General features: G+C 42.8%; 1 protein-coding gene across 1 annotated transcript; it reads left to right on the top strand.

Annotated features, from left to right (window-relative positions):
- Window positions 1–11,295: 11,295 nt before the first annotated feature.
- LOC105185599 (collagen alpha-5(IV) chain) lies at window positions 11,296–26,479 on the top strand. The gene is made up of 9 exons (XM_025302745.1): window positions 11,296–11,446; window positions 19,781–19,904; window positions 20,121–20,450; window positions 20,558–20,635; window positions 20,938–21,094; window positions 22,094–22,155; window positions 22,228–22,359; window positions 22,405–24,186; window positions 24,332–26,479. Exons 1-9 carry the CDS (start codon window positions 11,411–11,413, stop codon window positions 25,699–25,701), a joined length of 4,071 nt encoding a protein of 1,356 aa, XP_025158530.1. The 5' UTR covers window positions 11,296–11,410; the 3' UTR covers window positions 25,702–26,479.
- The last annotated feature ends 108 nt before the right edge of the window (window positions 26,480–26,587 follow it).

The raw sequence follows: 26,587 nt of genomic DNA, 5'->3' as shown, positions 1-26,587 counted from the left end.
TGCTTTCCGCAATAACTGAAACAGAAAAGTAGTTGTCCCAGTTGATAATCTGCGGTAGAGAGAGAATATCTTTCATCGAGACGAATCGAAGATACGGAAATATTTTGATATGGGATTTTCATCTTTAAATTTTTGTTCCAACATTGAAAATTTAAATGAGACATGAAGCTTTCAAGAGAGCTGATGAGGAACAAGTTGCAAAGGCAAAGATTGTAAAGAGTTGAACACAGATGTGTAGGAAACTTGTAAATTTTACCTTCCGGCCGACCCTGCTCTGCCCGAACCGGATCTTCCGGTGCGCCATCCGCGTCCGCCAGATTTGCTTCCCGCAACGTCTGGAACAAAAATTTAGCGTTCTTGGTTGGTAAGCTGCGGTAGAGAAAGAATGTTTGGTTGGGATGAGTGGAGAATATTCGCTACGGTTTTTTTTCTTCATTGACATTGAAAGTCTAGATACAACTTGGAGCTCTTGAAAGAGCTGACGAAAAAAGATGACAACAAGAAGCGGAGACAACAGTTGTATGCTCTCGAAAATACTCTTTTACGAATGGACAGTTAAATTTAGATCCCGTAACGAGAATAAATAGACTTGAAAGAAGCGCTGACCGAAAGCAAAAAAGGTCGCAGTCTAAGAAGCGGTATGACGTTGAATATTCTACACAAGACCGGTATACTCACACAATTGGGAATTATTCAGAATGTTTTTGATTGAGAATATGAATTAGAAATCCGCGTTCATGGACCGTTATCCGTCTCTCTGTCTGGATCAATATCTTTTGTATACAACAATGCAATAAATAGATAGACAGACAGAGATTGACGAGAGTAATTGCAAATTCATAAAGTGATGATTACTAGTCGGATGATGACGGATTGTGAATGCCGAGCGCGAAATTCCGACTTCTTATTCCCGGAAAATTCGTCAAATGTCCGCTCTCGTTGTGGGAGACTTCCCGCATAATAAATGATTCCACATACCTGGAAATGTGACGTATCGCTGCCGGCGTCCTGCTTCCCGGCTGCTGGAAATCCTTCGGATTTCACTCGCTCACATTTCTAATGTCGATACTCGCGATTCGACCGTGCGGTTAATCAACGCGAAGCCGACGCGATGCCGATTGAGTATCTCGAGGACCGACGAGATACATTTCTTTCAATTACACGAGACGGCAGTGACGAGCGCGTCGCGCACGGCTGCTGCTGATGGAATGAGATCGAGTACGCGAGACGCGCGAGGATTAATACGAAGGGCAAAAAGTCGTCGCTCGCGAGCCAATCAACACAATCGGCGCGATGTAAACATTGCGAGCCTCGGCGGCGATTGAAGCAAGAGAGACTTGCCCTTGGGCGTCTTTTCTTTTCTCGAAGGTTCCGGAACGACGAGGGGAATGCGAGGAGACCTTTCAACTGTACGCGACATTGATGTACTCTTTTTTTTTCCATTACTGAAAATAAAGAAAATTACTCCGTCGAAGCATCGGACATTTGTTAGCTTTATGTTAATTAAAGAGGAATGTGTACGATTAGAAAATGTGTTAGCAACTAATTGTACAGAGTGTCAAAGTTGTTGTGACGCCGTCTTCGGAGAATAATTAAAGGTCACGGTAGCGTTAAAGAGTGGAATTTCGTCCCACGCGAATTTTGTCGTTCTTATTAAATGTTAGATTATCCGCTACGGACAATAACTTTTCTACTTTTCATCTAATATTCAATGATGATAAATAACATTTAATTGCATTCGTTTGGCTTTTTTATTTCGGAAATAAAAAAATATATACCAGGGTGAGATTTCATCCATGACAACATCAACGTGATTTTCTCTGATGCTTTTTTTTAAAAATTCAGATATTTCGTCGACTCGCGGGATATTTATAATCGGAGTCTCGTCGCGTTAATTAACACGCACTCCTCCGAGCGGATCGAATGCTCACCGACGACCACTGTCAGTGCCACGTGCGAATGTCCGGAGCGGTCGGGATGCTGAACTGAGAAGCAGGACGAAGGGAATGGGACGCGGGCAATGATACATCATGCGTCTCCAGACGTGTCAAATCGTTTATTATACAGGAGACTTTGATACGGCAACATGTATTCGAAGATTTAATATTTAATACATATTTTTATTTTTCCTGCTCCTCCCCCCTCCATCCCTCGCTCTTTTTAGACCTCCGGGCATAGTCTGGCATAGAGATAGCAACTGTGGTTGCAGCACGAACATAAATCGCCTGAAAGTGGATGTAGCACGGACTTCCATCACATGCAGATTTTACCACCGACTTGAAAGTGAATGTAGCATCGTAATTCCCCTCTCAAAATGAATACAGATGACGTCCTTTCCCAGTGCTGAAAATCAGTGTCGCAGAAAATGCCGTGTTGGCCGCTCTCAGGTTTCTCTCTGGTTAAATAAAAAATGAAGGACTTGATTTGTTAATAAATAGAAACAAACGTTGGTCTGTTGTCGTTAAAAGTAAAAGTCTTTCGATACATTTCTGAGTCGTATTACTCAAAATTAATCTGAGACTCAAATCATACCATCTGATATCTTCAAACTGCACCGCTATATGGCGCCAGGTAGGCCATTAGCCATTTTAATTCCTCCGTACAGCACTGTTAGATGGCACTAGGGGTCTGTTCTTTTTCGAAGAACTTTGAACTAGTCCTACAAGTAGAGTGAGAAAAATATATGTTTTATTCTAACTTATTGCATTGGTTCAGAAGTTCTTCGAAAAAGAACAGGCTTTAGATAACCACAAATTAAGGATCAGTAAGTGGTTTTAAGAGAGACAGGAGGGAGAAATATCTCGATGAAATCCGCGAAATAAGTAAAAGTATTTCCTGTCTTTTTTACCAAAATACAGAGAGAACTCGCCTTGTAATTATAATATTTGTAATCAGGAGAATCAGGAGGACCGCAGAAACAGAATATTTTTTTAAAGGACTGTAATAAAAACTACTTAATTTCCTAGAAACAGCGTTGCACTTGAAATGCAGTACAAAAGCATATTGTTATTTATCATAAATTTTGAAAGGTCTAATTGCAAAATCCAAGTCTGTATTTACATGAGGAATGACACAAAAAAGGCGTAAAAATGAGGAAAAAACATATATAATATTTGCAAAGAAAAATATAGGAGATTACGCAGAATCAAGAAACTGCAAATATTACAGAAAATATAGCACCAATTATAACAATCAGGCACTGTAAAATAAAATAAATAAATAAACAATTACAAAGTTCGTTCACTCGCTAGACGTTTTCTGATCAGACATTTTTTGTAAACTTTTAGGATTATATTCGGTGGTATTTATCAAGACAAGTAAATATAATGATATCACTCCCGAATTCTTTCGCCCATGAAAAAAGCTTAAAAATTAGAGTAACGCTTTTGAAAATAAAAAATCAATTTTTTTAACTTTTAGGGAGTGGAAGAATTCGAACGAAATGTTATTTTCGTTGTTTCGATAAGTACTACACGAAAAAGCCTGGTTTAAATTTTGGCATATTTTATGTAGATTCGCGAAATTAGGCAAAATTCAAATCAGGCGTTTCTCGTGAACTTTTAGAATTACATTCGGTAATGTTCGTTGAGACAAAGAAAATGACTTCTCGCCCAAATTTTCCCGTCCACCAAAATGCCCGAAAAATTGTTCTCTTACTTCCAATCATGTTACACTGATTTTCAAGCATGTAAATACGGAACGTATTTAAATTAGTTTAAGATCTATCAATCTTACAACTAAAACTAAAAAAAAGTTTCCGAAATCGATTTCGGAACAGGCATATGGAAGCGCTGTTTCGTATTCTTGTCGTATGAGGTCGCTAAAGTCAATTTGGGATTTGCTTTTAACTTCTGTGGACTCTTATAATAGTTTGAAATTCTCGCTTTATGTTAAAAAAAACGTCATTATTCCATTTTATTAACTCAAAAGATAAATTAAACTGAGATTTATATCATAAACGATGTAATTATATTATAAAACGGCTCACCAATGAACTACATGACTTTTTTATTTTCACATAATACGACTGAATAGCAATTTGGAAGAATTTTCATATTGAATTTCTTGAACGTGTGAATGTATATACACGACAAATGTGATTGTTAATAAATATTATGAACTGTAACTTACATCATTTTTTATTTTCACAAAAGATTCCGGTCGATCGAAAGAATAAGATTTTTAAAAGAGAATTCGAGGGAAACATGCACACGAAAAATGGAAAACTCCTTGAACTACTATTTCGAGTTTAGAATGTGGTCATTGTTATAACAACCTACATTGAGTCCGTGTGTGAGATCAACCGCAGTGTTGTTCAAATGCGGAGGGAATGTGCTCGATTCATGTAATGGGTCGGTCAAGCAGCCACTGTCTCACATGTCCTTACAAGTCATGACCTTAACAGGAACGAAGCGACGTGTGCTCCAATGAATTTACTCCTGGATGACTTCATCTACTTCATCAGACTTATATCGGTGTTCTGTACGCCTTTTGTTAACGGCATTTGTTAATACAATATTCATGGGTTTTTATTTCATTAATCATCAACGACGCTCTACCATATATCTTAATTTGTAAGTCGTATACAATGGAGGACATATTTACGATGTCTCAGAAAACAGAAGAGCGCTATTTACACGACACGCTTAATCTGCTTAATCATTCAATTCAATTATTATCTGATCTGGTAACTTGATACTCAAATAACAAGTTTGCGGAATAACACGTAATGATCTCGGTCGTGCATAATGAAATCATTCTTCTCGATTATCGTCCGTACCATGTATTATATATTTGGTATAATCGAGTGTAGGTGTGATTCATTTCAAATATATCGACAAGTTTTATCACAATGCATTCATCGCTACAAATAATTTCGTTATCGTTAACACATAATACGTGTTGAAAAGGGATAAAATTAGATTAGCGTTGAACATAAATGTAGAAGACAATCAAATCTCTGTCTTGCAGAGCGGAGAAACGAAACCGCGGAAATGAGAAGAAATCGAAGTCAGTCTGATATAATCGACCCGTCCTCTAACACCCTATAAGTTACAGTTGAGTAAGTAAATTAAAATTCATGACGGCCGAAAAGTCTTTTGCGCGACACGGAGTCGTGTGAATTTATCACAGCTAGACCGTGAGCCTCAGTTACGCAACTGACGGAATCGTCAAGATCCCGGAAAGATCTCAGCGCGAATCCGCTTGCCCATGCGAGGATTCAGCGAGGATGCGGAGATCAACAGATATAACGTATACGTGAGAGAGCGCTTAGACATACCGTTCCGAAAAGTGAGGTTCACGACGATTTCATTGGCGCTTGGGTCGCCGGTTAAAAAACTTTTGCGGCTTTCCTGAAGCAATTCCACGTTACAAAGGATTCCGTCAAACCGGTTTGCCTACCCTAACAGCGTGGGTCCTTAACCTTCTCGCAAAGACAATGATTTAACTGCAGTACCGAGCGCGCGAGATAAGCCCACGCGTTTCTCGACACACGCAGGCCGTGACGTCACGGGCATAAATTTCCAAAGAAAAAGGAAATTTGCGACGGCGTGCGACGGAGAGTCTTGCGAGAAATCGCGTCGGGAGCTCCGGCCGATCTCGAAATACGACGGTCAAGACGACGATAATGATACCGTTACCGTTCGAATCGCGTTTTTTCTGCATCCTCTCGCGCCGCTCCTTTCTCCTTTGAAACACGAGCGAATAGATCTTATTGCGTGTTTCGTCTCAAACGGTCTTGGACGGAAAGAAGAGGAAACTGCACGAGAGTTACATTTGAATCGCATTTTCTCCGCGTTCTTTCGCGTGCCTCTTCTTCCTCCTTTGAAGCACCAGCGAATATATATATATATATATATATATATCTTATTGCGTGTTTTGCCTCAAACGTGGACGGTAAGGAGAGGAAACTGCACGAAAGTGCACTCGAAAACGAACAGATCTTAGACACGACGGGCCGATACTTTCTCCGGTAATAAAGTCCATCCTGTCATGGGGGGCGTCCGAAGCAAATTCCTTCCATATATTAGCACATCAATTTGTCATGCCTACTCCCACATTCTTTCACCTAGGTGACGATAAATTCCGATACCTTTCCGGCATTTGGCTACCTAACCATGAATTAATACAGGCGTCAGAGATGGCTGCGTAATTCGGGATCGGGTGTGTACATTCGCTTCTCTTATCCGAACTTTCTACATCTCTCCATGATTTTTCTCCTCTTTTCTTCCTTCTCAGTTTCGATAAATATTATCTCCGTCATTCGTTCTTTCTCCTACTTTAAATAACACAAAGGTCGTTAACCAAAGGATTGTGCAAAACCCTCTAATATAATATCTAGTATTTAGAAAACTTAAAGTTAAATTTTGTAAATGTGTAAATTTTATAAACTTAAATGTTGTGGAAAAATGAGAGTCGCTTAGACTATCGTTAACCCATTAAAGACTATAATTATTTTTAGACGTTTGTAATTTAAGTATCGCCTTATTTTTTAAAGAGTGTCTCAGGTTGGTACTAGAAAGATTTCTATGCGTTAAAATTATATATTAATCAAGCGAGAGATTTTATTCAATAAAAAGGAAGCGATCCATAGATAGGACACTGGCCTTTAATGTATCAGAGATACTAAATGAGTGAAAAGTATTCGATACCGAAGGAATGCATCCTTATTCCTAGTTTCGGGGTACCAGGATTAAATTTCATAGTGACATGTCACGCAGTATTCCGTTCATATTCTGAAAGTCTGCACAGTTCGGAATCATTTAAAATTTTAATTTGCCCGGCGAAGGAAAGAGAGAAGACGTCACATATTCGCTTACATTTGCGCGATATCGCCATCGTACGCTACGATATTTTATCCTTTTTACGCGAGCGCGGTGAAATCATGATTTCGCGCGCCTGAGTTGATGGACCGATGTCTTCGAAAAATTCGAAGCAGGACCTCGAGTGACATCACCTACTTCACCCACTTGAATTTCCGGGTCGGAGCGTGCCGCCAGATTTCCTCGTTGCTCGTGCCCTCACCTACGTGAGCCTCTTTTCAAGCGACCTTCACAAGTACTCCGAACGTACTCCACATGCGTCGTACTGAAATTCGAGACATGCAGCAGCATTTCGATGGGTTTTCGACGTTACAGATTACATTACAAGTACTTATGTTAATATCTTGATACTTGATCTCGGTATCCGATTACTTGGAGCGGTATTTTATCGAGTGTTCTGCTAACACCCTCGAACTCGAAGAGAGAGAGAGAGAGAGAGAGAGAGAGAGCGATTATAAAAACTACCCCTGTTTACCCTGACAATGCTAACTTGTAAATATTGTTCCTCTCAAAGTGAGAAGTCCTTATTTTTGCACATATGAGCGCGCGAACGACGAGCGTTTTGAAGAGTACAAAACTGCAAGGAGGTTGCGTCGCAACTGTGGACGCAGCTTTACGCGAGCCCCACATTTATCTGTAGCAACGATACCACGAGTAAGGAACGCGCGGACTCCAAACGACGCGTAAATATTCATATCAATTCGCCGGCATTGTGAGGAACTGCCCATGGGACACCGCGTGGCATGCGAAACGCATGCACGGCTGTTGGCACGGAATGGCAACAAGCGTGGCTGCACATTTTTACAGGAACTTTCAATGTCTCGTGCCCTTTCCGGTCCGCACGCTCCGCATCTTGTACAGGGCAGGCCAGATCTAACAGGACAGCTCACTCGCCACCGACGAATTCCTCGATTGCGATGCGAGTGGGATTCATGTTCCCTGGATCGAGAAACCTGGTCGAGAGCGCGACATTCGCAAGGTAATCGCAAGACGACGAGCTTTTCTGAGAGCAGCCAACGCCGAGAAAGTGAACGGATAGAAGAAGGCTCCGTTCGATCTCAAGCGGACTTCGCTTTGACTTCTGAGTTATGGATTTACTTTAATGTACTCCCATAAGTTATGCGGATAATTCTCTCGAAAAATATCGTGAACGACCATCTCCCTCGCGACCTTTCCGTTAAGGATCGACTTGGATACGATGAAAGGTGGCTCGCTGGATCTGAGATACCCTGTACGGCGCGCACTCGCCGGCCGTTGATACGATCTACGAACGAAATATGCATAACGTCAAACGCGACGGTGCGTCATTTTTGAGCGCGCGCGCAATTTTTCACGTCCGCAAATGAAGCCGGTCGACCGAAGAGGGTTATCCTGGAAGGACATCGCGAGGATTCAGAGCCTCGCCGAGAGCGTGTAAGCCTGACCGTTCTTTGTCCGCGTGATTTTCACCGTTCTGCGACAATTGACGCTCGAGCTTTCGTCGCGAATTCGTCCAGAGGACCACAGTTGAGCAATCGATGGACGTTGTTTACGTGGCGTTTACATAATCGCGCGCACGGATCCACACGTGTAATTATGTCAAGCGTAGCGCGCGGCCAGATATCAGCATACTGTTTGCTTGAATAGGGCTGATTGCTGCGGGCCCATCGCGAATAAATCACTCGGTGACTCTATATTAAGTCCTGCGCTATCGCACCCTGCACTCACTCTCACCGGGTGGGGGGGGGGGGCCTTGGACTCCGGGCTCTCATAAATCCATCAGCGGCCGTCGGGGATCGGCAAATTCGCCTCCGGCTCGGCAGCATGCCCGGACTTTCGCATACTTCGGGAGCCTCGTTTATTTTCGGCTGCTATCACCCTTAACCCTTTCAGCGGCGCCAACGCCAACGCATATTTGCCTTCGACGTAAGTCCGAGGGAGAGACGGGTGTTTGGAGTCTGAGCAAATATCGATGCCGGATTTCCTCCGGAACGACCGAATTTCCAACGGAGTATCATCCTTCGTCACGCTCATCCTAGCGAGTTGTGTGAATTTTCTGAAGAGCGGCGCATCTTAACGTTAAAGGCGGACGAATATTTCTCGCCTCGAAGAAATGTGCACTCGCGCGTTGCTTCTTCAGGCAATCGGGTTACGGGAACTTCCCTCGTCGATTCGGTACTCGCTGCAAACCGGATCGGTCGGGCTTATTTGCAGATAAAATAAGGAATACGCGACTTCGTCGCCAGAGGTGGAACGGTTAAATCCGATAAAAGACTCTTTATACTTCTCGGAAGGTATCCTTCGCGCCCAGAACGTAGCGCCGAGCTGCTGCACGCTGGGCGTTACGAATGTACGCCTCGTTAAAAAGCAAAGAGGAAAAAGAAGAAACGAGAAACGAGATGAGAAGAAGAAAAGGTAACAGAGGGATTACGTTCATCACGCTTCACGTAACACCGCGTGCTGCCGAATCAGACACGTCGGAGAAGAAGAAGAAGAAGAAGAAGAAGAAGAAGAAGAAGAAGAAGAAGAAGAAAAAAGAAGAAGGAGAGAAACAGAACAAACTCGAAACTCGCCTCGAGGGATAACTAAATATCAACAGAGAGAATATTTATGGGACTGTATTACGCACACATCTCTCGCGAAAGCGCGCTTGTTGGTCGAGCGGAACAGCGAGCGATTTAAAAGCAGAGGCGCGTTCGCACTTGAGATTTACGAATTGTCATTTCAATTCTAATCTATTCTCCACCCGCTCACGATCGGCGGTGCAGGAGGGGTGGCGGCGGGGAGAGGTGTAGGGTCCCCGCGGCGACGAAGATGAAAGTGGCTCTCTTGGCTCTCTGAGCGCGGGTGCACGTGTCATAACGCCTGTTGCTTCATTAACAATGACGGAGCGTGACGGTCGAAGCAGAAGAGAAGAAAGTTACCTCTGGAATCGACGACGAGCGGCGTTAGTTTTCGGGCGTGTGTGGTCGCTCGATAAGTAAGTCCATTAGAAACGGGATTCCTCGCGGATGGATATTGTGAAACGAGCGTATCGGGGAATACATTACCGAGTTCTATTGGCGGAAATGCAAACGCGAACGATCATGGCGATGTATCAACGAGCCCGGCGCGAGCTTTCTCCGAATCGGCAAGAATAGCCGCGAAGGTACGCTACCGTTTGCGCGGCGCGTCATCGCCGGACAGTCATCATCGTCGTCGTCGGCGATGCGACCTTGTTCGGATGCGCGAAATGCTTCGAATCGGGATGCTCTGACTCAGTGGGACTGACCAGTGAGGAGGAGCAGTTTGAAGAGGACAGAAAGAAGGACAATAAAATCAGTCGCTCGCGATTACTTTGACGGCTGATTGACTTAGCCGTTGATGATGATCAATTGATGATCAATTAGGCTGTTATCGTCGAAGTCGATCATTAATCGCATCATGTTTGGACTCTGTCCACTCTTCTCGGTGAAGTAGGCGAAGTCTCAGCCGTTGTCTCAGTCGCACGCTTTGAAACGGATCATTCGTTCTCACGATCAATCAGCGCGCTTTTCGCGACTTTTCGTTCATCGTTGGCAGTTTAAATGACCGTTTAAATGACCGATGCAGCATTCCAGCGACAACAGGTGCGCGGCAGGAATAATGCGCGCGAGGCCTTGCAAAAGTCCTCCGCATATTTCGAGGATTGCATTGCCACAAAAAGGGCATTGAGAGCGGACTCTCCAAGTCCGATGGGAAGTCTTGTCGGTCGGCGGTTAATTGATCCTCCCGAAAGGTCATTGTTAATCACTTCGGCGAATATTAGTGACGCGCCACCATTAGCCGTATACGGCCGAGTTATTCGGATGAAATCCGGCATTAATTCACTCGGCGAGTCCAGCGAGTGTGGGAGAGACAACGGTCGAAGAGAGAGAGAGAGAGAGAGAGACCTGAGCGCGTTTACGCAAGGATGCGGCTGAACTACATTCCGAGGAGCGCGTCTTCGATCGACGCTCCTGTCGCTATCGGAGATATCGACGAGTGCGTAGCGAAAGGCATCCATTCGTCTCTCCCGAGTTCATTCGCGTCAAACGAAATGGCAATGAAATGACACCTCAACAGTGCGTCGCGTCGCTTCCGAGCGAACGAGTAAAAAGTCTCCTGTAATATAAAATATGGATTTCCCTCGTCTGAACGGTCGATCAGACGTTTGCGAGCTGAAATCGGGATGCTGGTGTAAGGTCAGCCCGAGCCGGTCGCGAATTGCGAACGAGTCCCATCACGAGTGCCGATGGCGCGAAGAAACGATGGACGAAAAAATCGCGCTCCAGGTGAAATAGGCGGGCAAGAAGGGAGGGGGTGTGAGAGAGCAGAGAGGAAGAACGCACGGGAGCGATGTCGGAGGAGTCGAAATGAGAAGAATAGGGAAAAGAGAAGATACAAGCGAGGATGGGACTCAGGTCGGCGGTCGGGGGGTCGGCGACCCCCACCCTGTATAAAAGCCTTTTTCTGCCGACGACGTGTTCAGTCTTTCAGTTCGAACGGCGCGCTGCGTGCGATTATCTCCGGTAATCATCCTCGTCGTCAACCTGGAGGCCTGCCGGCCACGGACGATGCCCTGCTGAGAGAAAGAAATCGGCGTCAGGATGCTGCGGCCTGCCACCGCGGTTCTCTTCACCCTGGTACGTCAGTCAGCGAACCCTCCTTTTGTGTGCACTTTAGGCAGTCGGCGAATACGAGGGCAAGCAAGGGCTTGGAATCGGTCCAGCTGGGCTTCCGCGTCTTGATAAAAATCGTATCGATCGAGAAATATGTAACGGGCAACAATAGCGTTGACGAGCCACGAAATACAATAATATACGGAGCGATTGGCGTTGTGCACGTTGCGTGCTTTTAATAAGACGCACATGTTTCCGCGAAGCAGTGTTCATCCGAGAGAATATTATAATCACTTCATCACTAATAAGTAATCGAACACGAGAAGAAATTGCGTAGCTATTAATTAATTCGACTAGCTCAGATTGATTGAAGATCTCCTTCAATTAAGTAATCTCCCACGTCAGCTCGATTTTTTTATTGAAGAATTGTTTCCAATTGTATGATGATCATGTTGCATCTGCCAGTCGTAAGTCGAACGTACGAAGTTCGCGAGGCTTTTCATCTGAATAATTCGCGGCGACTGGGACCACTCTGTCGTGCGGACGACGCATCGCGACGTGTATTTGCATCTGGTACTCTTGTGTAAGAAAGAAATGCATACGAGTGAGAACGTCGCGTTACGAAATCCAGCGGCTACACGCAGGCTGCAAATAACAACGACGGGAAAATTCGGCAGGAAGGAATTTGGTCGGTTCTCCTTAGAAATACCGCGCGCACTTTTTTTCTGTTATTTATTACATGACATATCTGTTAGTTTTGACAAACAATTTAAGCCACTGTATTTGATTTCTATTTAATTTAATATTTATATTTAATTTAATATTTAATATTCAGAATGCCGTATATCGCATTTTACGCGTACTATTGTTTTAACTATGGCAATAATTTAAATAATCTTTTTGTAGATACACAATAATGTACCATATCGCGCAGCGTATTACTATCGCATTACATTTTTATCAGACAATATGTATTCAGCAATCTTAATAAAAATATGCGATAGAGAGTAGTAGATGGTACACGTGAATTTTGTGCACAGTAATAGTACGCGAAATAAAAAGTGTTGATTACAATTCCACGATAGTTGTGCTCGTCGTGACTCATTATCCGCGAGATTCTCATTGATCTTGGCACCGGCGTAGAATGCTGCTGCACTACATTTCATTCATATCTCTTCCTCCAATGTCGCGACGTTACAGCAATATCGTGCAACGTACGCACGCACAATACGCGACCCACTCAAATTCTGACTTGCAATTCCTCGTTAGAAATATGGTAGATATTAACGCATCTTGACGGGAGAGGATTCATCGACATGTGAGAACGGGAGAGACATAATTTCTCGTTTATATTTGCCAAGTAGCGGCTTATGAGTAACGCCATTGATATAAAATCGATAATTTATACACCTTGTCATGCAAAATTAATATTTATTCGATATTTAAATTCACTGATTATTACTCGAGTTAATACGGAGTTGTTGGATTACACTAATGTTCTTGTATTAGCGAAGTCTCTGAGAATTTAAATTTGCCTTGCTCTTCGCTGTTTATATCATGTATCGTAATTACTTTTATACACACACACGTACACGTACGTGCACGTACGCACACATATACATACATACGTCCCTACATACGTATACATATATATCATATATACATAAATACATATATATATATATACATATATACATACATACATACATATATATATATATTTATGTTTATTTCTGGATATATCAGTAAGCATTTAGACATTTTTGCGTGATAGCAAGCATCACAAGCAATTTATTTATCTTCCGTTTATCTTCCGCTATTATTATTTTGTTACTATTAGTGTTTACTTTTCACTTGAGTGCTACGTTTGAATACCTTTGGTTTGAAATATCTTTGGGTAAGTGAGAATTACTTTGTTCTTTCATCCCCACATATCGATATATTTCTTTTTATTGAAACGACCTGACCATTATTATTATTGTTTAATTATGAAAGATATTATTGTATAATTGTAAAGGAGTTTTTCTCCAGGATCGGAAATCGTTTTGTTCCCAGTAATCAGATGTCAGATGAGATGTCGCATAATGTGAGTTACGTGTAAACGTCGTTCACATGTGAGATATAATTTGATCCTTGATGAGCCGGTACATAATTTATAATGATTTGAAATTAAATACAAAGAAAACGTGCCATTTTCCATGAGAAGATTTTAATTGATCTCTCGCATCATCGAAACTCACACACGCTCCTATAATCTGAAAATAAGATCTCCGGGTCTCGGAGGTCTTAGTTCCCTCACCTACTTTGATTAATCCGTCAAAATATTTTCGAGATCGAACGGGCAGAATGCAATCACTAAGATCAATGCGCGCGGCCTCACAGAAGGCGAACAATTGTGTACCGGAGGCTTCGCCCCGAGCTACAACGCTGGTCCTTTACGCAATCGCTTACAGGTGACTTTCACTGGAAGATGATACATCGATCTGGCCCCCCGTACTCAATGCGTAAAGTGATACAGCTTTGGCCACCTGACCATGCTGGACTCGCTGCGTGCAATTAAAAGAGATCCGGCTACGTCAAATGTCGTCCCGCTTACCTTTAACTCGTGCCAAAGTCTCGAATGCGCGACCTTGTTTGCTCCTGAGATGGATGGTCCTTGATAACGCCCGGCTTAGATCCGCGGAAATAAGATGTCGCGACTTCAGCAGACACGTTGAACACTTCGCGTCTGTTCATCACTCTATTAATAAGTAATTTGGTAGAATACGTGTGTGTGAGAGAGAGAGAGAGAGAGAGAGAGAGAGAGAGAGAGAGAGGGAGAGAGAGAGAGAATTGATGAGATATTAACATACAAAGGGAAAATGAATTATTAAAACAAAGCAATTTAATTCATCGTCGCAGCCTTTAAAGCTGAAGGCCGGTCGGTGACTTGTAGGCACGATTAAGGATTGTTTTAGAGACTGCGCGTAGTCGAAGATGAAAGTCGTGATAGAGTGATGTTAGACTCTGGCTGAAACGATAATAGCGCAGTCATTTTTTCGGTTCTCCTGGCAGATTCCCGGCGTCCCTGAACGGAATCCTGATCCTGTCTCCTCCCATTCTCTCTCTCTCTCTCTCTCTCTCTCTCTTTCTCTCTTGCTCTTTGATAAATATGTTTAGCGAGAGCTATTCCTCCCACAAGAAAATAAATTTAATTGTACCTTTCGCCGCGCACGTCTCGCATATAAAGAGCTGCTCCGAGTGAGTATGCGATCCGTCCACTAAATGAAAACGGGGTGGATCGATTGTATCTTTTTGATTTATTTACCACTGCATTGCGATGCATTTGCATGATTGTAATTATAATGCGCGAGATGAAGTTGGCTGTCAGGATCGAGCGATCAAGTACCGACATGGCAATCGTTCGTAATTGAATAATAGAAAATAGTTGAGACGAATAAGAGAATAAAAGTCCGGTAACGGAAAGGATCGAAGTGCTGAAATAAATAAGACAATGAAATACGAAGTAACATCATTCGATTGAGCAATTAAACTTTAGAATTAGATTAGAATTAACTCAGCTGCCCGAGAGTTTTACATATTTTTTTTGGAATATTTAAATACCCGTTTAATCCGCGAATTGCTCAATTGCTGCTTTCAAATATCGCGCATGAGTGAAGAACGAAGCACAAAATCACCGATAACGATATAAACGACAATAAAACAAACGACAGACAAACATCACTTACAATTTCTAATTGCGAGTAAGATGAATGTCCCAGTAACCGGGCGTTTAAGCGCGTAGGTCGTCACAAAAAATACAATATATAATATTAAGAATAGTTTTGATATAAATATTTGCATTTATTCGAAAACGTAAGATTCCCTCAAATAGAGAAAACTGGTTTAAATCAATGTATATATCTATTATCAATGAAATATTTAACACAAGTAATGAAGCGCATTAATGTACCAGTGACCGGACACTTAAATATAGATGCTATCTCTTAATGAATTTATTAACGATCGACCGATTACTTTACCAAACCATGGGTGCATACTTATTTAATTAATTTTTATTTTAATACCAAAGTATCAAACTGAGTATAATTTTTTTCAACTAATCGTCAAATATTGGAGTTTTTCTACAATAATTATTACTTTCATTCATTATTGTTAAAATAAATAGCAAATATTGTTTTTCAAGTCGGATACTGGGATGTGTCCGGCCATTGAGACGTTTACCTGAGTTCTACTCACGAATTCGAATATCAAATTGGTAACTACCCTGTTTATACCAATAGTGCTGACTGACTGTTTATACCAATAATAACAATAACGATTATTATTCTTCAACAGATAATTATAAGCAATTATAACGCTCTACTGAACAATTGATGGAAGTTATTAGAGACGTGCGAATCAAGGATTTTTATGTCGAATCGAATCGAATCGAATCTATGAAATTTCATTCGAATTCGAATCGAATCGAATCGTTAAAAAATTTAACATGACTATTAAACATGCAAATAGTGATGGAAGATTTTAATATGGAAGGGAATATTGATATTGTAAATGTCATCTTAAAGTAAAATATATATTTAAATATTTAGAGTAATTTATAATTAAGTTATTAATTATAAGTTAATTACAAGTTAAGGGTTCAAACATACAGGCCCAGATGGCCCGCTTTGCAGCTGATGAGCGCAAACGTTAATGTATTCAATTCGTATTCGAATCTTCGCGATTCGAAATTTTCGAATTATTCAGATTCGAATCGAATTACATTAGATTCGATTCGATTCGATTCGAATCTGAATAGTTCGCACACCTCTAGAAGTTACACGCGACTTCTCAATTGCTTCTTATCCGTAGACCCTTGCGTCAGTTCAAAGTCAGATCCGCAGATCAGAGGTGGCTCTCAGTAGGTAACTCGAACGTCAGCGGACTTTCTTCCGCTGTTACGTACGTTATCCGTCGACGGCAGCAGTTCGATTCATAACATCGCATAAATTAACATATCTTATCGTGCAGCCGCCGACTTCGTAACGTCCCCTGAAATTAAGGAAGATCGAAACCGGTAATTTCGACGAGCTTGACAAACACGCGGGCAGGAGCCGTTTTCGCGAATCTACAGTGTCGAGCTTTCGGCTCGAAATTACGGCGCTGCGAAATTACACCGTTTACGGAACCTGCTACGAGTTTCGAGGGACGACTTTGTGCCCCTTTAAGTGTGCGTCTGAGACTCGCGCTTTTGAGAACGCGAGTAATAGCGAGCACAAGAGCGAGCACGAGGATTGTCTCGGAAAGAGGCGAACGGCACATCGCACTCTCGGACGCCACGAATGCCTCGGCTGAAACGATCTCGCTATTGTCCACTAAAATACCGCGACATAAATACCGTAGGGATTAATCCTCGCGGCAACATTTGACGCGGCAAATGCGCGCGGGGAAGGGTTGGCACGGGAGTTAGCATATATTAACCTTTCGTTATATAGTCTGTCAACCTGGGGCTGGAAGAAGAAGAAGAAGAAGAAGAAGAGAAGAAGAAGATGAAGAAGCAGACGAAGAAGACGAAGAAGAAGAGGAAGAAGAAGAAGAAGAAGAAGAAGAAGAGCTTGCATATAGCCTTCTCAGAATCGCGACTTTCCCTTCTCGTGGGTGGAACAACGAGACAGTTGAGATCATCGGAGAGCGCGAAACAGGCAGCGAATCCTGGCCGAACCTAACTTGACCTAGTCGACCAGGATATGTGCCACTTTTCACGGTGTATACGATGTTCTCTTGTTGCTCATACGAGGCGTCTCTGCCGAACATGAATTGATTACGAAATCGAACGAAATGGCTTATGCTAATGACCGCGAGGTGATATCGTACAGGATCGATGAGTGGTGTGAAAGTGAAAATAATCGATGACCACATAAAGTTACGTCCAGTCGCGCTGACAATGATGACTATTGTAACATAGCGCGATATAGCACAGCAAAGTGTAAAGCATTTTTACAGCATTTTTGCATGTTGTACACTCTGTACTTGTATATGTATTTACTTGCAGGATGTGTTGTAATCTATTTCGCCGCACAAACTTAATTGGATCACATCTTTAATTGATAAGAAAGTTTCGTCACTTATTTTTCCAAGGATAAGATTGCGCCGTCCGTGTGGCCCGAAATTGAATTTAGGGGTTGTCGCCACTCGTCATTTGAGCACCATCAAAAGTCAGCGGCTGCACTCAGCACCGTCTCAAGTTAAAGTACGATTAAACATTCGCCGAATGTGTTCGGATACGTCATGGCGGAGGAACCTCGGTATCCCCACCTTGACATTTCCTCAGGCCGTATGCGGCAAAGAGGCTTTTATATTCGTCGTGTCGCCATTTAGGGGGATGCGAGCGTAATCTTCCGAGAGAGCGTGTCGTGGTCTTTCGCAACAGCATCCGGCGGTTCTGTTCTGCGAGCCAGTATAGCGACACTCTCGTTATTATTGTCACCATGAGATCCCGTAGAAGAGCTGAAATTTGGCCGAACCTCGTCGGTCGGATCGACTCGACGGTTGACGGTTAACGAGAAACAACATCAACCCGACGATTGCGTAACGACGGTGAGCAACTTTTGTTGCGGCTCTCGCTTGATCGTTCAGCTGCCACAAAATTATGACCTCTGTCGAGTGTTAAATAACACTGTGTTTCGCACCTAGGCATGGCGCATGTGCGAAGAGCTGGCCTGCTGTTTGTATGTGTGTATACACACATGTCTAATCCCCGTACAGGCATTTCGTTTATCATGCGTTCCTTTCCGAGTAGTATCGTCGGCTTGAGCAGAATGTTCTTGAAATAGAATTTCCTCTGCGTGACGCCGAGCGCGGACGTTTGCAGATTCGTCGAAGGTTTGAAAATGTCGTGTTTCTTCATTTTGTATTTGTTCCATGCATATCTATATGAGCAAATTCGGAACGATGATCTTATACGTGTATTTTCGTGCAGGCAACGTCATGGCTTCTAGTTGTCTCAGTATTTCCTAAAATGATCGAACGTCCTCTCCTCTTCTCTTCGATTCGACACGACTTCGCGTTGCTCCCCTTAACGCATTATGATAATTGTTGTTACAATTGCGTAATAGGTAAGTGTAAAGGCACACCGAAGGCGGACGATGGTCCCGCAGGTTTGGGAATTTATTATCCTGGGATATGTGTAACAATATGAGTGTATCGAGCGAAGCGTGTTAATGGATTTTGAAACATCTTTCCCAGAAGCACGTGCGGAATATTTTCGATTGCATAATATTGCTAAGTAGTGTACAATCGCGGAAGTAATCAAATACTTCTGGGTCATCCTTCTATGCAAATTGATGAAAATTTTGGGAGGAATTTCTACTTTTCAGTTATTGATTTCGCTTTCGCGACTTTCGCTCACGTAGAATGGATAATTAATCAAGATCAGCGGCGGAGCGCGGGGTATAGCTGATTCCCCGACCAGCACGTAGCCGTGAAAGTGAAAATCTGTTATTTCATAATGTATTAATATATTAGTCTGCGACGCTTTCGAAGATAAAGAAGAAAAATTCCGCGTGCTGAACAATCTTCCTCTAAAAAGAGGCGTGTAGCGTAAAGTGTCGTTCAGCGCACCACCGCCTCGTCGCGATTAAAGCAAGTTTTTTAAATTCTTTAGAATGTTGCCAGACTGCGCAATGTTTCTGGAATTAATATCTAGGTAACGAACGTAAGAATGATCTGGTCGTCTTGACATTTAAAGTGATGTGCTGTGCCATTAAAGAATCTTTGGACGATAAACTTTGGAAAGGTTAGCAGAATTATTCGAATTGAAGGCCTGCAGAGATCTACATCGAGATGCAGTGCATTTCACAGAACGAGTCGCCCTTTTATTGGATTAACAAGAAAATAATTATCAAGATCTTCGAGGTTACGAAGATAATATATATTCCTCGCTACGTATATATTACAAGCAGCGTGCGTTTGAAAGCAGCTAAATAATGCAGGCGTATTCACGCTATAAGTGTTTCTCGCGTTTCTTCAATCGCGCGATATATCTTTGAACTCGAACATCCAGTAGTTAAATCGCTGTAACTGCAGAAACGGGAAATGACCATGATATTTCACGATTATGCTTGTAGATCGTATCGAATACTCAATCCTGGTGACCGATATTAAAGGCCAGCTATTTTTAAACATCTCCCGATAATTACATTGTGTTTCATTCGAAATGTCACGAGCCTTGACAAAGCGAAATTATTGCAGCAGGCAACCATTTCTTATTAGCAGAGTACTCTCTCATAAAGATAGCGTGTCTTATTAAATATATTTTTCCGTTAATTGTTCTCGCCTCGCCGAACATTCGAATAAAAACAAATGATTGCTTTTCAGGTGATTGCCACGTCCGTGTCGCAATTTACTCAGGAGCCAAAGAATACCGATCGGAGTGATGAAGTGATTCTGAGCATTAGCGATAAACAGAAAACTCAGTACTTAAGTCAAAATGTTAAGGCAGGCAAGTATACTTATTATTAAGTGAAACATCTCAGTGAAAGACTCATATAAATAATAAGATGGAAAAATGAAATAAGTTCGCGTTTTATAAGGTCATTTTAATCATAAAATCGTTCTTAACAAAGTTAAATTATATACTGTAAATTTCTCTCAACTGATACTGATACTTCAGATTGTTGCAAGTCAAAGATTTATAATTGATTATTATGTTGTATAGATGCGTACAAATACGGTTATGATGTAAGCCCGCATGGCCAGTTCCATCATGAAGTACGTGGTCCAGATGGGGTTACCTACGGATGTTATGGCTATTTGGATCCTTTTGATCATCTAAAGACAACATTTTATCTTAGCGACGGGTGGGGTTACCGTGTTATACAACCAGGAAAAGACGTAGAATTGTTTCTTCATAAGCACGAACATCACCAACAAGGGGATCACGAGCATCACGAGCATCATGGCGTGATTACGCCTTGGCAGCAGCTTTATTTCCCAGCAATCTGCGCGCAATATGCAGACACGAGCGCACCAATAACGCCACCGTTAGGTGTTGCAAGTGCGTAAATATAACTACATAAAAATATATGTTTATACGTATGTGTAAATATGTTAAAATAAGTGAACATACATGTAAATTGGCATTTTGTTAAGCAGTACCTATCGGAAGCGGAACAACAATTAATGCAACGCCGACCAAACCTCAACGACCGCCTTATAAACCTGATTCAATTGGTATACCCTTTCGATCTTATTACATATATATAATGCATAATAATTTATGTATCATATATATTTATATATAAATACAGAAAGCTATTAGAGAAAAGTATATATATATATATATATAATAACGTTAAATTATGTTTATTTTTTTAACACTTTAGGCATATCTGGAGTGTCATATCCAGAGCAACCTGGAACACCAAATATGTCAGAATTTCCTGGTAGTCCTGGATTACCAAGTTCATCGGGGATTCCTATATCGCCAGGAACTCTAGGACGACCGGGAACTCCAGGAGCGCCAGGAACTCCAGGAAGACCAGGAGCGCCAGGAACTCCAGGAAGACCAGGAACTCCAGGAAGACCAGGAACACCAGGAACCCCAGGATCCCCAGGGACTCCAGGAACTCTAGGAATTCCAGGGAGACCAGGAGTTCCAGGAAGTTTAGGGACGCCAGGAACTTCAGGGACATCAGAGATTTCAGGGAAACCAGGAACATCAAGTGCTTCAAGTTTCCTCGAAACGCCAGGAACATCAGGAATCCCAGGAACCCCAGGGAATCCAGGAACTCTAGGAATTCCAGGGATACCAGGAACTCCAGGAATTCCAGGGAGACCAGGAGTTCCAGGAATTCCAGGGAGACCAGGAGTTCCAGGAAGTTTAGGGAGGCCAGGAACTTCAGGGACGTCAGAGATTTCAGGAAAACCAGGAACATCAAGCGCTTCAAGTTCCCCCGGAACGCCAGGAACACCAACTTCGCCTACAATACTAGGAAAACCAATATCATCAAGTACTACGAATTTACCATTGACACCAGGCAGACCAGGATCAAGTTCTTCGACTATTTCTGAAATATCTTATCCATCCTATCTTCTAACACCAGGAAGTAATATTGACCATATAACACCGGAGTCGTTAAGTCCATTGCCTTCAACACCAACTAGACCAATAACACCATTTTATCCAGGATATCCTGGACAACTAACTACATCAGAATCTTCTGGCTTTCCTGGAACACCAGAGATATCTGGTACTCCATCTTATCCAGGGAATTTAAGTTCAGAAACTTCCACTATTTTGGGAGCATCAAAACCTGGATTATCAACTTACCCTGAACACTCAGGAACACCGGGAATATCAGAAAGGCCAGGAACTCCAAGTAGGCCAGTAATTTCCGCTATTCCGGGGATATCAACAAAACCTGGCATATCGGCTTATCCAGGAACGCCGGGAATTCCTGGTACTGCCGGAACACCGGGTATACCAGGCACTCCGAATAGACCATTAATTTCTACTATTCCGGGAACACCAGTAAAACTCCTGGCCAGTGCTGGAACACCAGGTATACCAGGCATTTCAAGTGTACCAGGAAAACCAGGGACATCATATTATCCAGGGTATCCAGGAACATCAGGCGCTTCAGGAATTTTCATCATTCCCGGATCGTCGGGGACACCTGGGATCGGTACACCTGGACTTCCAGGGACATCAGGCAAACCTGGGACGCCAAGTTATCCTGGACATCCTGGAATTTCTGTTTCTCCAGAATTACCCGAAGTACCTTCTTATCCAGGACATTTTGAAACTCCAAGTAAACCAGGATCTCCCGGTATTCCTGGAACACCAGGTATTCCAGGAACTCCTGGAATACCAGGAAGGCCAGGAACACCGGCGATAATAGGCACACCCGGTATACCCGGGAGACCAGGTACACCAGGAATTCCCGGAACTCCAAGTATATCAATAATATCATCTTATCCAGGATATCCTGCAATACCAGGATCTCCTGGCATTCCCGGAACACCGGCTATTCCAGGATCTCCTGGCGCTCCTGGAACGCCAGGTAGACCAGGAGTACCAAGCATACCCGGAAGACCAGGTATACCAGGAAGTCCAACTATATCAGTAGTGCCATCTTACCCAGGACATCCTATAACACCAGGATCTTCTGGAACCCCCGGGACGCCAGGTAGCCCAAGTTTTCCTGGATTTCCAGGAACACCAGGTAGTCCAGGATTTCCTGGCATTCCCGGAACACAGGGTATTCCAGGAACTTCTGGCACTCCTGGAACACCAGGTAGACCAGGAACACCAGGCATACCCGGCAGACCAGGTATACCGGGAAGTCCCGGAACTTCAATTATATCAATAGTCCCATCTTATCCAGGATATCCTGCAATACCAGAATCTCCTGGCAGTCCTGGAGCACCAGGTATTTCTGGATTTCCTGGCAGTCCTGGAACACCAGGTATCTTTGGATCTCCTGGCACTCCTGGAAAGCCAGGTACATCAGGAAGTCCCGGAATTGCTAGTATACCAGCAATACCATCGTATCCAGGACACCCTGCAATATCAGGATCGCCTGGAACTCCCGGAACGTCAGGTAGTCCAGGTTTTCCTGGATTTCCAGGAACATCAGGTGGTCCAGGATTTCCTGGTACTCCTGGAATACCGGGTATACCAGGAGTCCCAGGTAGACCAGGAAAACCAGGGACGATTTATCCAGGATATCCAGGAATACCAGGTGTTTCAGGAATTCCCAGTATCTCTGGATCGCCGAGTACACCTGGAACATCAGGAAAACCTGGAACATCAAGTTATCCCGGATATCCAGGAATTTCTGATTTTCCAACTTCTCCCGAAGGACCTTCTTATCCAGGACATTTTGGCATATCGAGTATACCAGGATCTCCTGGCACTCCTGGAACGCCTGGAACGCCAGGTACTCCAGGACTTCCTGGAATATCAGGAAAGCCAGGAGCACCATCTTACCCTATTCATTCAGGAACACCGAATGCGCCACTAATTCCTGGTACTATTGGTACACTAGGAATTCCTGGAACCCCTGGAACTGGAATCCCAACTATATCATATTACCCTGGAAAACCTGGTCGCCCTGGAAAACCAGGTCTTCCTGGCCATCCCGGAAAACCTGGCATACCAGCGTATCCAGGAAGTTCATCATTTCCGAGCTATTCTCATATATCAGAAACTCCAGGAAAACCATTGCTTTCTGGACCTTCTGGTACCATTGGTAAACCCGAAATTCCAGGAAAACCTAGTGGAATTGCACCATTCCCACCTCACCATGATTATCCTAATACATCAAATTTGCCAACTAGACCTGGAATACATGGTATACCAGGAACAAGTGGAATACATTTAGGATATCCTGGCACACCTGGTACACCTGGTATACCAGGTACTCCCGGAATTCCAGGAGTACCCGGTACTCCAGGTACTCTTGGAGCACCTGGAATTCCGTTTCATCCTACGTATTCAGGAATCCCTGGCACCCCAGGTGTTTTGGGTATTCCTGGGGTACCATCACATCCAAAGTATCCTAGTAGTCCTGGTTCCCCAGGAACTTCCATATCATCAGGAAAACCAGGCATTCCATCTTATCCTGGATATCCAGGAATTCCCGATACGTCAGGAACATCAGGAACACTCGGCACGTCTGGAAAACCTGGAAGACCAGGTACTTCATCATATCCCGGATATTTCGACTTTCCTAATACGTCGGGCAAACCAGGCATTCCTACGAAACCTGGCAAACCAGGTATGTTATTGAAAGATCGTTGATTATTACAATTTAATTATAAGCAGTTGAAAATGTGCACCATATGAGTATAATTATATATTAATGTATATAATTTTTATGTGCTAAATTATATATTTAATCTAAAATTTGCTATATTTTACAGATTATCCAAGTTACCCTTTTTATCATGATTACCCACAATACCCTTCAGGTCCGGAAGGACCAGTGGGACCTGAAGGTCCTATTGGTGGCATTGGTGGAGTAGGAGGTATTGGTGGTGTAGGCGACGTGGGGCTTGACGGTCCTGATGGGCCGTGGCCAACTGGTTCGCCTGGTCCCGATGGACCATGGCCTGGAGATCCAGATTATATTCCTGGAGTAAAGCCAACAAGGAGACCTTCACACAAGAGACCGTTGAAAAGTCAACTACCTAAAACGTACTCTTCTGATATAAACAATCCTAATTATAAAACGCAATATTACCCTGGAAATAGAACTGATTTTGCATACGAAGGCTATAACGTAAATAATATTGAACCGACGGATTTGTCGCATTCGCCAAAAATAAGTATACCTTTGTATACGAATCAGAGAGAGCACGAATACGGGACTAAATCCTCGTCGTTAATTTATGGAAAGAAAGGAACCGCCTACCACGCAGGTGAGATCAACTCTTTGTTGCAAATAGGACCAACAGCACCATCATCAAAATACCTCGTCGACGATCAAAAAATAGACTCATTTAAAGAGAATGTGCAACCACACGATCATATAACTCACACAAGCTCAGAACCATTAAAAAAACTGCCTAAAACGGGTAGTGAACCATATTCTGTGCACGACCGGGATGAGAACCAGAAATCAGTGTTTTATCCAACGTATAATTTGCAACAGTCTCCAAGAAGACCATATCGACCAGTTAAATTAGGGCGACAAGAGAGCATCTTTAATACGCCTGAACAGTACAATAATTCTGCGAATGTGGATAGCAAAGAAATTTCTAACGTACCGTTTCAGCCGGATGGACATGTCAGTGTTCTGGAAAAACAGGTAAATGCACGACTTGAACAACCATTCCAGGCGAATCCCGGCGTCGACGCCATTGGGGTTCAGCCGCCCAGCTCCATCAACGTCAAGCCCTTCCCACTACCTATAGGCCCAGACCCACAAGCATGTCCTTGTTATTTAGTCGAGTCGAATAACAGCACAAACGTAGCGACCAGCACGACTCCTACCTCTATTATTGGTCAGTTCGGATTTATTCCTGTTATCTTTGTACCATACTGTCCTGGCGATGAGACGGACAGCAGTAAGATGAAGATTATGTTCCCATCCGCTACACCTGTCCCATATGCATGCGACGCATGCGGCACACAAGACAGCAAATTCGGGATACAGGTGCTCGATGTAAATCAGCTTGGCAATGTCGATTATCTTAAGAAGGTGTTAAGTCAGGCCAATCTTGGATTTTTAAATGTTCCAGTCAAAACGGACGCCGAACGAAGGAGAAGCAGAAGCAGAAAAGCGGAGTAAGGAGTAAAACTAACTTATTGCTGTTAAATTGCAATCGTTCTGCGAAGAGAAGTTCGCCCTCTCCCGAGGGATATCGATAAATATGGGATATTGGCTTTGCCCGTCCGTCAGCTGCTGGTTAGCCGATGGATGGCCAATTAGGGACAGTTGTAGCATTTGTCGAATAACCAAAGTTAGTGGAATATACGAAGGGTTTAGAGCAGAAATAAATTTTAAAATGTGTGTATAAGTTTAAATACGATACATATATCTTTACAGAAGTATACTTAAGTATTAAATATCTAAAATCTGGTGACCTTATAGATTATGAATTTATCCGGATAACATTTTTGTTCTAAGCCCTTAATATTTCTCTATTGCTTCACTATTCTCTCTCTCTCTCTCTCTCTCTCCCCCTCTATTTCTCCCTCTCCTCCTCCCTCTTCCTTTCGTCGCATTATTCTGTATATTTTTTACAAATATTGATATAAGTTAAAGAGCAATAGAGAAGATAATATTTGTATTTGATCACTGATTATGGTTATTCATTCAATGTTTAGGTTTAGGTATATTTAAAATCATTTATGAATAAGATTTCCTGTCTCTCTGTTTCGTCAGTTTTTGTTAACCAATATCCTAATATTTATTTAGAATTTATTTTTTGCTCCGTATCTCATTCTTTTAATAATATATATGAAATGTATTTGTTATATACTTATCAAAAATCTAAATAATGGAATGTATATAACAATTATTAGAGAGAGAGAGAGAGAGAGAAAGAGAGAGGGGGAGAGAGAGAGAGAGAGAGAGAGAGAGAGAGAGAGAGAGAGAGAGAGAGAGAGAGAGAGAGAGAGAGAGAGGAGAGAGGGAGAGAAAGGAGGAGAAAAAAGGAAATAGGAAAGGAGAA

The sequence above is a fragment of the Harpegnathos saltator genome, unplaced genomic scaffold, assembly GCF_003227715.2.
Source record: "Harpegnathos saltator strain DR-91 unplaced genomic scaffold, Hsal_v8.6 scaffold51, whole genome shotgun sequence".
NCBI lineage: Eukaryota > Metazoa > Arthropoda > Insecta > Hymenoptera > Formicidae > Harpegnathos > Harpegnathos saltator.
The sequence above is the reverse complement of the archived record's forward strand: the minus strand, read 5'-3'. Positions and strand labels throughout refer to the sequence as shown.